This window comes from Mustelus asterias, chromosome 14 (assembly GCF_964213995.1).
Source record: "Mustelus asterias chromosome 14, sMusAst1.hap1.1, whole genome shotgun sequence".
Taxonomy (NCBI): Eukaryota; Metazoa; Chordata; class Chondrichthyes; order Carcharhiniformes; family Triakidae; genus Mustelus; species Mustelus asterias.
This window is the reverse complement of record NC_135814.1, coordinates 6,918,230-6,931,860: the sequence shown is the minus strand read 5'-3', so window position 1 is coordinate 6,931,860 and position 13,631 is coordinate 6,918,230. Positions and strand designations below refer to the sequence as shown.

The 13,631-nt window shown below is 47.1% G+C and overlaps 1 protein-coding gene across 11 annotated transcripts in view; it reads left to right on the top strand.

Annotated features, from left to right (window-relative positions):
• Positions 1-13,631, top strand: part of prkag3a (protein kinase, AMP-activated, gamma 3a non-catalytic subunit) — a 48,678-nt gene that overhangs the window by 4,131 nt on the left and 30,916 nt on the right. For 10 of the 11 annotated variants that reach the window (XM_078227838.1, XM_078227837.1, XM_078227836.1 and 7 more), the window contains 2 exons: positions 9,469-9,520; positions 11,084-11,190. In XM_078227838.1, the coding sequence (XP_078083964.1) occupies positions 9,469-9,520; positions 11,084-11,190 (159 nt within the window). Of the gene's footprint in view, positions 1-6,628; positions 6,683-9,468; positions 9,521-11,083; positions 11,191-13,631 lie in introns of those variants that run through there. The other variant, XM_078227839.1, reaches the window with a different exon arrangement.

Here is a 13,631-nt window from a genome sequence, read left to right as displayed (position 1 = left end):
TGTTTGTGGCACCTGGATGAACCAGTTGTGTGGACAAATCCATTGTAGAGTCATAGAATCATACAGTTCGGCTCATTGAGTCTGCACCAACCACAATTACACCCAGGCCCTATCCCCATAACCCCATGCATTTACCCTAGCTCGTCCCCCTGGCGCTAAGGGGCAATTTAGCATGGCCAATCAACCTAACCTGCACATCTTTGGACTGTGGGAGGAAACCCCATTTCTCTCCAGTGTCGCACCTCTCACTCTTGTATCATAGAATCCCTACAGTGCAGAGGAAGCCATTCAGCCCATCGGGTCTACACCCACAACAGTCACACCTTATCCCTGTAACCCCACACATCCGGGTTCAATTCCGGCCTCGGGTGACTGTCTGTGTGGAGTTTGCACATTTTCCTCGTGTCTGCGTGGGTTTCCTGCGGGTGCTCCGATTTCCTCCCACAGTCCAAAGATGTGCGGGTTAGGTGGATTGGCCATGCTAAATTGCCCCTTAGTGTCAGGGGGACTAGCTAGGGTAAATAGGTGGGGTTATGGCGATAGGGCCTGGGTGGGATTGTGGTTGGTGCAGACTTGTTGGGCCGAATGGCATCCTTCTGCACTGTAGGAATTTGATGAGTAATAGTCCAACAGTCACGAGGAATGTCTTTCCCTGGAGCTCAGAAATGTCCATTTTCAACTGTCTCCACATCTGGATGGAGATGAGGAATCCGCCAGTGGTTTATTTACTCTTGGTGATGGATTGGACCAGTGATGCAGCTTGAAATCATGTCCTGTCTGATTTTGAGATCCCAAGTCATCAGAATAAACATTGCATTCCAGCATCGCACTTTGTAATGCCTAGGTGTCTCTGGGGTGTTTATCAAAGTTAAAGTTTATTTATTAGTCACAAGTAGGCTCATATTAACACTTCAATGAAGTTACTGTGAAAATCCCCTGGTCGCCACATTCTGGCACCTGTTCGGGTACACTGAGGGAGAATTTAGCATGGCCAATGCACCTAACCAGCACGTCTTTCAGACAGTGGTAAAAAACCGGAGCACCCGGAGGAAACCCATGCAGACACGGGGAGAATGTGCAGACTCTACACAGACAGTGACCCAAACCGGGAATCAAACCCAGGTCCCTGGCACTGTGAGGCAGCAATGCTGACCACTGTGCCACTGTGCCGCCCTAATCTCAAAGGATCTCAAGTCTGACAATTCTTGGTCTGACCAATCTCTCATCGTAGATGAATAAATCCTCCACAATACTGAGATTTCTGCGTTGCTCAAAGTGCTGCTTCCAGATGAAATTGTTTGCCACATATTTTGGCCACCCATTTTTGCAATATTCTCTAATTTTAGCACATTAGAACATAGAACAAAGAACAGTACAGCACAAGAACAGGCCCTTCGGCCCTCCAAGCCTGCACCAATCACATTTATATCCAACTGCTTATATCCCTCTATTCCCCGTTTGTTCATATGCCTATCAAGGTAAGTCTTAAATGTGGCTAATGTAACTGCCTCAACCACCTCACTGTTCTTTGTTCTAATGTGCTAAAATTAGAGAATATTACAAAAATGGGTGGCCAAAATATGGAGCAAACAATTTTATCAGGAAACAACACTTTGAGCAATGCAGGAATCTCAGTATTGTGGGGAATTTATACCTTTAAGTTTCAGCTTTGCAACCATACTGCCCCCCCCCAGAACCCAAAGACTTTGGTTTCCTGGAAGCTGCTTGGCGGGTCTTGGGAATAGCGCGTCCGGATCACTAGTCAGCACGGTTAAGGTCGGAACTACGACGGTATCTGATCTTCTTCGAACCTCTGACTTTCGTTCTTGATTAATGAAAACATTCTTGGCAAATGCTTTCACTTTTGTTCGTCTTACGCCGGTCGAAGAATTTCACCTCTAGTGGCACAATACGAATGCCCCCCGCCATCCTCTTAATCATGTCCTCAGTTCCGAAAACCAGTGCATCCCAGGCCCCCATCACCTTCTGTGTGAAAAGCTTGCCCCGCACATCTATATTGGTCCCTGGTTTTCTGTCCTTCCTGTATATTGTTTAGCCCCGGCCTAGTTGCCAGTAGGAGTTTTATAGTCAGTGAACTGACTACACATCCTCGACAGGATTGTTGTCCTGTTCAGCTCCGGCCAACATTCCTGTTGTGTGACGATGCATCTGCTGTTCTCTGCTCATCTTCTAAGTATTCGATGGTGGCATCCGACCTCGTGTCTCAGCGGGAATCTCTGGACTCTCGCTGACATCTTTATTAGCCCCTTGGTATTTAATAAAGTGACTGGATTGTGGACTGGAGACTGGAGGTGTATGATGTGGCCAGTGAACCTCTCACACGACTGTGTGGCTGCCAATGCTTCCTCCTTGATTACAGCGTATCTTTTCTCCCTCTCTATCAGTGACCCAGCTACATAACACAATGGTTGCTCCATCTTTCTGAATTTGAAAGAGTTCTGCTCCTATTCCTGGCACTGATACATCCACTATAACAGCAACTCATCTTCCGGCTAGACACATTACAGCCTTCCAATCTCTAGGGCAGCACGGTGGCACAGTGGTTAACACTGCTGCCTCACAGTGCCAGGGACCCCAGTTCAATTCCTGGCTTGGGTAACTGTCTGTGTGGAGTTTCCACATTCTCCCTGTGTCTGTATGGGTTTCCTCCGGGTGCATCGATTTCCTCCCACACTCTAAAGATGTGCGAGTTAGGTTGACCGGCTATGCTAAAATTGACCCTAGTGTTAGGGGGATTAGCAGGGTTAATAAGTGGGGTTATGGGAATAGGACTTGGGTGGGATTGTGGTTGGTGCAGACTCGATGGGCTGAATGGCCTCCTTCTGCACTGTAGGGATTCTATGACTAACATTGAATTCAACAACTTCAGATAATTAACTTAACCCCACCTCGACCCCTTTGTTTTCATTTCATTTAATTTTTACTGTTCTCCATTTTTTATTTCTTGGTTGTCTTTTTTCATTTTTCTTTTCCCCCACTCTTTCTCCTATTTTATCCCCCTGTCCTTACCTTTTCTCTCCCTTTGCTTCCCCTCTCCACCCTTTTCTCCATTTTACCTCCCACCCATTCCCCCCCTCCTCCCACATCTTCATCTGTCACAGTTTACCCTCTGATTTCAGCTGCTCTGCCGATTGGCCATTCACACCTTCTATTCTCTCTACGGGCTGCCATTAGCAGCCTTTCCCCGTGTTTCTGTGGCTCTGACTCATCTTTCATTCCCTCCCCCTGCAGTATAAATATCTCCCACTTTCTATGCCCTTTAGTTTTGACAAAGGGTCATCTGGACTCGAAACGTCAGCTCTTTTCTCTCCTGCTGCCAGACCTGCTGAGATTTTCCAGCATTTTCTCTTTTGGTTTCATCCATGATAACTATTGTGGACAGTCCTGGGCTACAGTGTGCCAATATGCCCGGTGAAATAAGCATGTTCTTGACATTCTGGAAGATATTTGTTGACGTTTCCCCAACACCATGCTTGGTCTTGTCTGAGCAATTGTCATGGTGGTTTGTTGATCAGTGCCAGCTTAGGGAGGAACATCCCTCCCTGATTGACCATCCCCCATGAAGCATTGGAGCTGTGTGGGTGCCAAAACATCTTTCATTGCCTCAGCCTTTTGGGGATCTGCTCTGTTGCCTGGTGTGTGAACCATGTGTCCCACAAATTCCATGATGGGTTGTGAAAACTCAAATTTACTCTTAAGAGTTCGCCCCATTTCTCTCCAGCGTTGCATCTCTCACTCTTGTATCATAGAATCATAGAATCCCTACAGTGCAGAGGAGGCCATTCAGCCCATTGGGTCTACACCCACAACAGTCACACCTTATCCCCCGAACACCACATGTTTACCCTGTTAATCCCCCTGATGCTAAGGCGCAATTTAGCACAGCCAATCAACCTAACCCACACATCGAGTCATAAACCTCTATGACTCTATCTTTCGGACTGTGGGAGGAAACTGGAGCACCCGGAGGAAACCCACACAGACATGGGGAGAACGTGCAAACTCCACACAGTGACCCAAGCCAGGAATCAAACGCGGGTCACTGGCGCTGAAGCAGCAATGCTAACCTCTGTGCCACCGTGCCACCCCATGTTCCAGCATGGCGGATCCGTGGATCAGGATTTCATCTGTGCAGCAGATGGCCTCTTCGAATCCCACAAATAACTGCCAGTGTTTTCTGAAAGATTTCTGAAGCTGATTCGATTTCAAAGTGAAGGAGATTGAAACAGTATCTCCCAAATTGGGTGATAAATGTAGTCAGTACTTTGGATTCCTCATTTAAAAGTAGTGGGCAGCAGCTACTGTTTGCATGCTACTTTGCAAAAAACTATATTTATTGCTGGCTTTGCCAGACTCTCATCACAGATGCCATTGGGTGAATTTCCCTTTCCACTGGCTTGTTTAACTGTGAGAGATCAACACAGATAAAGGACTTTAAAATAATGAGGGGCACAGATCAGCTAGATAGTCGACATCTTTTCCCAAAGGTAGGGGAGTCTAACACTGGAGGGCATAGGTTTAAGGTGAGAGGGGAGAGATCCAAAAGTGTCCAGAGGGGCAATTTTTTCACACAGAGGGTGGTGAGTATCTGGAACAAGCTGCCAGAGGCAGTAGTAGAGGCGGGTTCAATTTTGTCTTTTAAAAAGCATTTAGACAGTTACATGGTTAAGATGGGTATAGAGGGATATGGGCCAAAAATGCGGTCAATTGGGACTAGCTTCGGGGTTTTAAAAAAATGGTGGCATGGACAAGTTGGGCCAAAGCGCCTGTTTCCATGCTGTAAACCTCCATGGCTCTATACATATTGAGTGACTGGGTTCTTGTACAGGAGCAGAATTTAGTGACCAGTAAGATTATAGAATCCCGCAGTGCAGAAGGAGGCCATTTGGCCCATTGAGTCTGCACCAACCACAATCCCACCCAAGCCCTATCCCCATCACCCCATGCATTTATCCTAGCTAGCCCCCTGACACTAAGGGGCAATTTAGCATGGCCAATCCACCTAACCCGCAAATCTTTGGACTGTGGGAGAATGGGAGGAAACCGGAGCACCCGGAGGAAACCCACGCAGACACGGGGAGAATGTGCAACCTCCACACAGGCAGTGACCCGAGCTGAGAATCGAACCTGGGTCCCTGGCGTTGTGAGGCAGCAGTGCTGACCACTGTGCCACCAATGAGTCCCTCTTGCAGCTTTGACTCATTTTCTGTTAATGTGGGCCTGGAACCTTCCTTGGGTTGGAGCAAACAAACTGGGTTTTTTTATTAATGTGATGTGCCAGACTGTTTTTAGCTTCTCCAGATCCTCCGAATAGTTTTGGAAATTCTGTCCTGAATTCTGTTGAGTTTTCTGTGTTTCCTCATTCGTCACCTTTGTCGAAGTGTTGTGGATGCTTTTCACTCAACAGTGAACGTTTCTGAATGAGGGTCACATACAAAATTACACTGATTTCTCTTCTTTTGTACTGGGCTTTAACAGCCAGTGGAAGGTCAGTGCAATTTTCAACTAATTGATACAACTCACTAATAAAGGAACCTATCCTCTCTCCTGCTCTTTAGACGCACTGAATGAATTTTGCTCTTTCCATAATGGTGTTTCTCCAAAGACTAAAATAAGTACCAGAGGTTTTGATAACTTGTTCATTAGTCACCGTGTATTCATTAATGTCCTGTCTAACCATTACACCGTCTGCACATTTGCCTCTGGAGTAAAGTAAGGTACTGACCTGTTCCTTGATAGTCAGGAGACTCAGGAAGTTTGGCCTGTCTGCTACGACTGTCTCCAGCTTTTACAGATGCACCATTGAAAGCGTTCTTTCTGGTTGTATCACAGCTTGGTATGGCTCCTGCTCTGCCCAAGACCGCAAGGATCTACAAAGGGTCATGAATGTAGCCCAGTCCATCACGCAAAGCAGCCTCCCATCCATTGACTCTGTCTACACTTCCCGCTGCCTCAGCCAAGCAGCCAGCATAATTAAGGACCCCATGCATCCCAGATATTCTCTCTTCCATCTTCTTCCTTCAAGAAAAAGATACAAAATTCTGAGGTCACGTACCAACCGACTCAAGAACATCTTCTTCCCTGCTGCTGTCAGACTTTTGAGTGGACTTACCTTGCATTAAGTTGATCTTTCTCTACACCCTAGCTGTGACTGTAGCACTACATTCTGCACTCTCTTGTTTCCTTCCCGATGTACGGTATGCTTTGTTTGTATAGCACGCAAGAAACAATACTTTTCACTGCATACTGTAGTAGGTAAAAAATACCTCTGAGGCTGGTATGAGTCAAGATAGAGTAGGCTTTATTCTCACAAGCTTGCGGGAGAACCTGACCCCTTGAAAGCGGAAGCCAAAGTTCTCCCTGAACACAGAAACGTGGGGATATATATACATTATGGCTCCCAGCACCAGTCACGACACAAACACTGGTCTGGTCATGAATCAAAGTCCATACAACAGTCCTTGATCACGAAGCAGCAGTTCTCTGGCAGCTGTAGTCACGATACAGTCCGAGGTTTCCTGCTCTTCCACGGCCCTTCCTTTGAAGTTACCGGCACAGTTGTAGCCGGCACAGCGGGGGTCCTCCTTTAAACGGCCGTTATCATGCCCCACACCTTGTAATTGCCTTCCTTCCTCAAACCACACACAAGCTTGTAGAAAAGGTAAGACTTTACAAACATTACATTTATATTTAGCATCTGTCTTTATAAGAATGAAGTTAAGGAATGAAACCATGAATAAGCTGTGAAGAAGGCATATAGTGTGTTAGCTTTTATTAACAGGGGGTTGGAGTTTAAGAGCCGTGGGGTTATGCTGCAACTGTACAGGACCTTGGTGAGACCACATTTGGAATATTGCGTGCAGTTCTGGTCACCTCACTATAAGAAGGATGTGGAAGCGCTGGAAAGAGCGCAGAGGAGATTTACCAGGATGCTGCCTGGTTTGGAGTGTCGGTCTTATGAGGAAAGGTTGAGGGAGCTAGGGCTGTTCTCTCTGGAGCGGAGGAGATTGAGGGGAGACTTAATAGAGGTTTATAAAATGATGAAGGGGATAGATCGAGTGAACGTTCAAAGACTATTTCCTCGGGTGGATGGAGCTATTACAAGGGGGCATAACTATAGGGTTCATGGTGGGAGATATAGGAAGGATATCAGAGGTAGGTTCTTCACGCAGAGAGTGGTTGGGGTGTGGAATGGACTGCCTGCAGTGATAGTGGAGTCAGACACTTTAGGAACATTTAAGCGGTTATTGGATAGGCACATGGAGCACACCAGGATGGTAGGGAGTGGGATAGCTTGATCTTGGTTTCAGATGAAGGTCGGCACAACATCGTGGGCCGAAGGGCCTGTTCTGTGCTGTAATGTTCTATGTTCTATGTTCTAAATAACTTATATTCATGCCAGAAGCAGTATAAACAAGGGGATTAACCATAATGAAGGGTTATGCTTGTGATACATTCTAAATACAAAGTTCAACCTTTTTAGGTACAAAATACATTAACCCTTTCCCTTTAGGTACAAAATACATTAACCCTTTCCCTTTAGGTACAAAATACATTGAGTACAAAAAACATTAACCCTTTCCCTTCTTCAATACCAATACATGTGACAATAATAAATCAGATCAAATCAAATTCTCTGCAAGTCCAGAAGCTGTTCTGTACCTGGTAAACATAGAAACATAGAAAATAGAAGCTGAATAGGCCATTCAGCCCTTCGAGCCTGCTGCACCATTCATTTTGATCATGGCTGATCATCAAGTTGAATATCCTGATCCCGTCTTCCCACCTATATCCCTCGATCTAACCTGCAACACCAGTTCTGTCACTTCTCATCTTGATCTGAGCCTACCGCTTGGCCGAAGCACTCAGGTTAAGGAAGGATTTTTTTCCAGGTCTTCTCCCTCCTTTAGACCTTTCTGGAGTTCAGTTGAAGATTTTCCTGTGATGCCCGTGTCCTGACGTTGCTTCTCTTGCTGCTTCTCCCAGTCTTTGGACTCTTCACTTCCTGTCTCTGTGTTTATCCACAATCACACCGGTTATCATTGCTGTGGCCTTCCATGTGCCAGTTATGGGTTTACAGATTAGTCTGGAGGCAAGACTGTTGGTAAAGTTTATCATTTATTGAACATGATACAGTTCTAAGTACGTACAAAACAGACTCAGCATGAGGCATTACATAGAACTATCTCTCTCCATGCTCTGGTGTCATGTGACCTTAGGTCACTGATGATAGAACATAGAACATAGAACATAGAACATAGAACAGTACAGCACAGAACAGGCCCTTCGGCCCACGATGTTGTGCCGACCTTCATCTGAAACCAAGATCAAGCTATCCCACTCCCTACCATCCTGATGTGCTCCATGTGCCTATCCAATAACCGCTTAAATGTTCCTAAAGTGTCTGACTCCACTATCACTGCAGGCAGTCCATTCCACACCCCAACCACTCTCTGCGTAAAGAACCTACCTCTGATATCCTTCCTATATCTCCCACCATGAACCATATAGTTATGCCCCCTTGTAATAGCTCCATCCACCCAAGGAAATAGTCTTTGAACGTTCACTCTATCTATCCCCTTCATCATTTTATAAACCTCTATTAAGTATCCCCTCAGCCTCCTCCGCTCCAGAGAGAACAGCCCTAGCTCCTTCAACCTTTCCTCATAAGACCTACCCTCCAAACCAGGCAGCAATCTGGTAAATCTCCTCTGCACTCTTTCCAGCACTTCCACATCCTTCTTATAGTGAGGTGACCAGAACTGTAGACAATATTCGAAATGCGGTCTCACCAAGGCCCTGTACAGTTGCAGCATAACCCCACGGCTCTTAAACTCCAACCCCCTGTTAATAAAAGCTAACACACTTCTTCACAGCTCTATCCACTTGAGTGGCAACCTTTAGAGATCTGTGGATATGGACCCCAAGATCTCTCTGTTCCTCCACAGTCTTCAGAACCCTACCTTTGACCCTGTAATCCACATTTAAATGTGGAATATTTATTTACATATTTGACATTAACCCATACTACGTTTACATCTGTGCCATAATAATTGAGATTGTATCTAACACCTGCTAACCTGGATTTAGATGGTGTTGGATGCTTTGGAAGGTGCTGTCAAAGGAGCCTTGGTGAGTTCATAGAATCCATAGAATCCCTACAGTGCAGAAGGAGGCCATTTGGCCCATCGAGTCTGCACCAACACTCCAACCTCTGGGGCGATCACCGACTCTAAGTCCCTCAAGCCAGGTGACTCTCTTCTGCTGTGTTGCCCTTAAAGGGACAAACAGAACAATCACCACAGTGGTGGGAGGGGTCCCAATCTGGGGAGCGGCGGTGGTTGGGGGCGGGGGGGGGGGGGGCGGCGGGTGGTGTGGAGGGCTGTCTGTGTAGTGTCGAACTCCAATGTCAAAGAGTTGGGTAATAATCTGCATTCTGTTGTTCAGCTTCCAGATCTGGATAGCAGCCTGTTTGAGAAGTTTCTGCCTGACAAGATTGGTGAGTGAAGAGTTTCAATCAATAACTCTTTTTAAACAACCGGGCACTCGTCAAATACAATTACAGAGACTCTGAGATTTATTGTCTGCATTTCACACTCTTGGATTTAATGTCGTAATAAATAACTTAACTCAATATTCTCATCAATTCCTGAATGATGTCAGTTTTTGATGGGAGGATTTACCCATTTATGAGGTTGGGACAAATTCACTCGATAGGCATCAACCGAGCTCTGGAAAGGTCACACTGTGATGCTCCACCCATCAGAGGTGACGAATCCAACATTTCCGCTTGTTTATCTGTTCATACGTAAGTTTTAAAGACATTTTTATGGGATGTAGGTGTCGTTGGCTAGAACAGCATTTATTACCCATCCCTAATTGCCTTGGAGAAGGTGGTGGACAGCCGTCTTCCTGAACCGCTGCAGTCCATCTGGTGTAGGTACACCCACAGTGCTGTTAGGGAGGGAGTTCCGGGATTTTGGTCCAGCGACAATGAAGGAACAGCTGATATATTTCCAAGTCAGGATGGTGAGTGGTTTGGAGGGGGATCCTCTGGATGGTGTTGTTCCCAGGTGTCTGCTGCCCTTGTCCTTCTAGGTGGCAGAGGTAATGTATTTGGAAGGTGCTGTTGAAGGAGCTTTGTGTGTCAGTGGTGAAGGGAGTGGATATTTAAAGTTGTGGATGCGTACTAATCAAGAAGGGTGGCATGGTGGCACAGTGGTTAGCACTGTTGCCTCACAGTGCCAGGGACCCGGGTTTGATTCTAACCTCAGGTGACTGTTTGTGTGGAGTCTGCACATTCTCCCTGTGTCTGCGTGGGTTTCCTCCGGGTGCTCCGATTTCCTCCCACATTCCAAAGATGTGCGGGTTAGGTGAATTGGCCATGCTAAACTGCCCTTTAGTGTCAGAAGGACTAGCTAGGGTAAATGTATGAGGTTACGGGGATAGGGCCTGGGCGGGATTGTGGTTAGTGCAGACCCGATGGGCTGAATGGCCTCCTTCTGCCCTGTAGGATTCTATGATTCTATGATTCTTTGTCCTGGATGGTGTCGAGCTTCTTGAGTGTTGTTGGAGCTGCATCCATCCAGGCAAGTGGAGAGTATTCCATTATACTCCTGGCTTGTGCCTTGTAGATGGTGGACAGGCTTTGGAGAGTCAGAACTTGAGCTGCAAAATTGTCCGTATGTTCAGAGGAAATTGACAAGCAGAAAATAGCAGCCAGTTCATCAAACCTTCCCCTGACCCCAGAGGCTGAAACTTCACGTTGGACGTCTCCTTCCTCCCTGCAATCTTCAGTCTCCATGTTACCGGCCGAGTAACCTCCCGGGAGATCCAAAATAACAAGGAAAACCCAACACCAATAAAGGGAAAACAATGAGTCCTCAAAATCCCTCGACTACAAAACCAGGAGACTTCACAAACCAGCACGGTGACACAGGTGGTTAGCACTGCTGCCTCACAGTGGGGCACATGGACAGGGCCAAATGGACACAGGTTCAGTTTGGGGATTAAATGTTGACATTGAAAGCAGTTTAATCTGACACTGTTTCTCCCTGGACAGGACTGGAACCCGATGCTGACATCTACATGAACTTCATGAAAGCCCATCAGTGCTATGATGCAATCCCAACCAGTTCCAAACTGGTTGTGTTTGATATAACTCTGCAGGTGAGATAAGGGATGAAGCGACGGCTGTGAGGGAGGGAACATTAGCAAAGAGCATGGTTTACATAGAATATATGACAAGGAAACAGGCCATTCGGTCCAGCAGGTCTGTTCTGGTGTTTATACTACATGCAATCTTCCTCTCACACAATTTCATCTCCCTCCATCGACAGAACCTTCTGTCCCCCGCATGTAATTACCATTAATTCCATGGGTGGCACACTGGTTAGCACTGCTGCCTCACAGCGCCAGGAACCTGGCCTTGCGTGACTGTCCGTGTGGAGTCTGCACATTCTCCCCGTGTCTGCGTGGGTTTTCTCTGGGTGCTCCGGTTTCCTCCCACACTCTAAAGATGTGTGTGTTAGGTTGATTGGCCACGGTAGCAGGGGGATTACACGGGGTTACGGGGATAGGGCCTGGGTGGGATTGTTGTCAGTGCAGACTCAATGGGCCGAATGGCCTCCTTCTGCACTGTAGGGATTCTGTGATTCAAATTATATCCTTGCTATTCGCTAAAACCACTCTCTGTGGCGACAAGTTCCACATTCTCGCCACTCTCTGGGTTATTAGTGACTATTTTATTTGTGGACTCTGGTTCTGGCCAACCCAGTAAGAAGTTTAACAACACCAGGTTAAAGTCCAACAGGTTTATTTGGTAGCAAAAGCCACACAAGCTTTCGGAGCTCTAAGCCCCTTCTTCAGGTGAGTGGGAATTCTGTTCACAAACAGAGCTTATAAAGACACAGACTCAATTTACATGAATAATGGTTGGAATGCGAATACTTACAACTGATCAAGTCTTTAAGAAACAAAACAATGTGAGTGGAGAGAGCATCAAGACAGGCTAAAAAGATGTGTATTGTCTCCAGACAAGACAGCCAGTGAAACTCTGCAGGTCCACGCAACTGTGGGAGTTACAAATAGTGTGACATGAACCCAATATCCCGGTTGAGGCCGTCCTCGTGTGTGCGGAACTTGGCTATCAGTTTCTGCTCAGTGACTCTGCGCTGTCGTGTGTCGCGAAGGCCGCCTTGGAGAACGCTTACCCGAATATCAGAGGCCGAATGCCCGTGACCGCTGAAGTGCTCCCCAACAGGAAGAGAACAGTATTGCCTGGTGATTGTCGAGCGGTGTTCATTCATCCGTTGTCGCAGCGTCTGCATAGTTTCCCCAATGTACCATGCCTCGGGACATCCTTTCTTGCAGCGTATCAGGTAGACAACGTTGGCCGAATTGCAAGAGTATGTACCGTGTACCTGGTGGATGGTGTTCTCACGTGAGATGATGGCATCTGTGTCGATGATCCGGCACGTCTTGCAGAGGTTGCTGTGGCAGGGTTGTGTGGTGTCATGGTCACTGTTCTCCTGAAGGCTGGGTAGTTTGCTGCGGTCAATGGTCTGTTTGAGGTTGTGCGGTTGTTTGAAGGCAAGAAGTGGGGGTGTGAGGATGGCCTTGGCGAGATGTTCGTCTTCATCAATGACATGTTGAAGGCTCCGGAGGAGATGCCGTAGCTTCTCCGCTCCGGGGAAGTACTGGACAACGAAGGGTACTCTGTCCACCGTGTCCCGTGTTTGTCTTCTGAGGAGGTCGGTGCGGTTTTTCGCTGTGGCGCGTCGGAACTGTCGATCAATGAGTCGAGTGCCATATCCTGTTCTTATGAGGGCATCTTTCAGCGTCTGGAGGTGTCTGTTGCGATCCTCCTCATCCGAGCAGATCCTGTGTATACGGAGGGCTTGTCCGTAGGGGATGGCTTGTTTAACGTGTTTAGGGTGGAAGCTGGAGAAGTGGAGCATCGTGAGGTTATCCGTGGGCTTGCGGTACAGTGAGGTGCTGAGGTGACCGTCCTTAATGGAGATGCGTGTGTCCAAGAATGCAACCGATTCCGGAGAGTAGTCTATGGTGAGTCTGATGGTGGGATGGAACTTGTTGATGTCATCATAGAGTTGTTTCAGTGATTGTTCACCATGAGTCCAAAGGAAGAAAATGTCATCGATGTATCTAGTGTATAGCATCGGTTGAAGGTCCTGTGCGGTGAAGAAGTCTTGTTCGAACCTGTGCATGAAGATGTTGGCATATTGAGGTGCGAAATTGGTCCCCATGGCTGTTCTGTGTGTCTGGATGAAGAACTGGTTGTTGAAGGTGAAGATATTGTGGTCCAGGATGAAGCGGATGAGATGTAAAATTGCATCTGGAAACTGGCAGTTGTTGGCGCTGAGCACTGAGGCCGTTGCAGCAATGCCATCGTCATGGGGGATGCTGGTGTAGAGTGCCGAGACATCCATTGTGACGAGGAGCGCTCCACAGGTGCCAACCCCACAGGTGGAAATGTTTTCTTCACATCTATACTATCAATATGGATTTAGAAGAGGTTATTCCATCTACCCTACTCAGACTAATGATGTGGAGATGCCGGCGTAGGACTGGGGTCAGCACAGTAAGAAGTC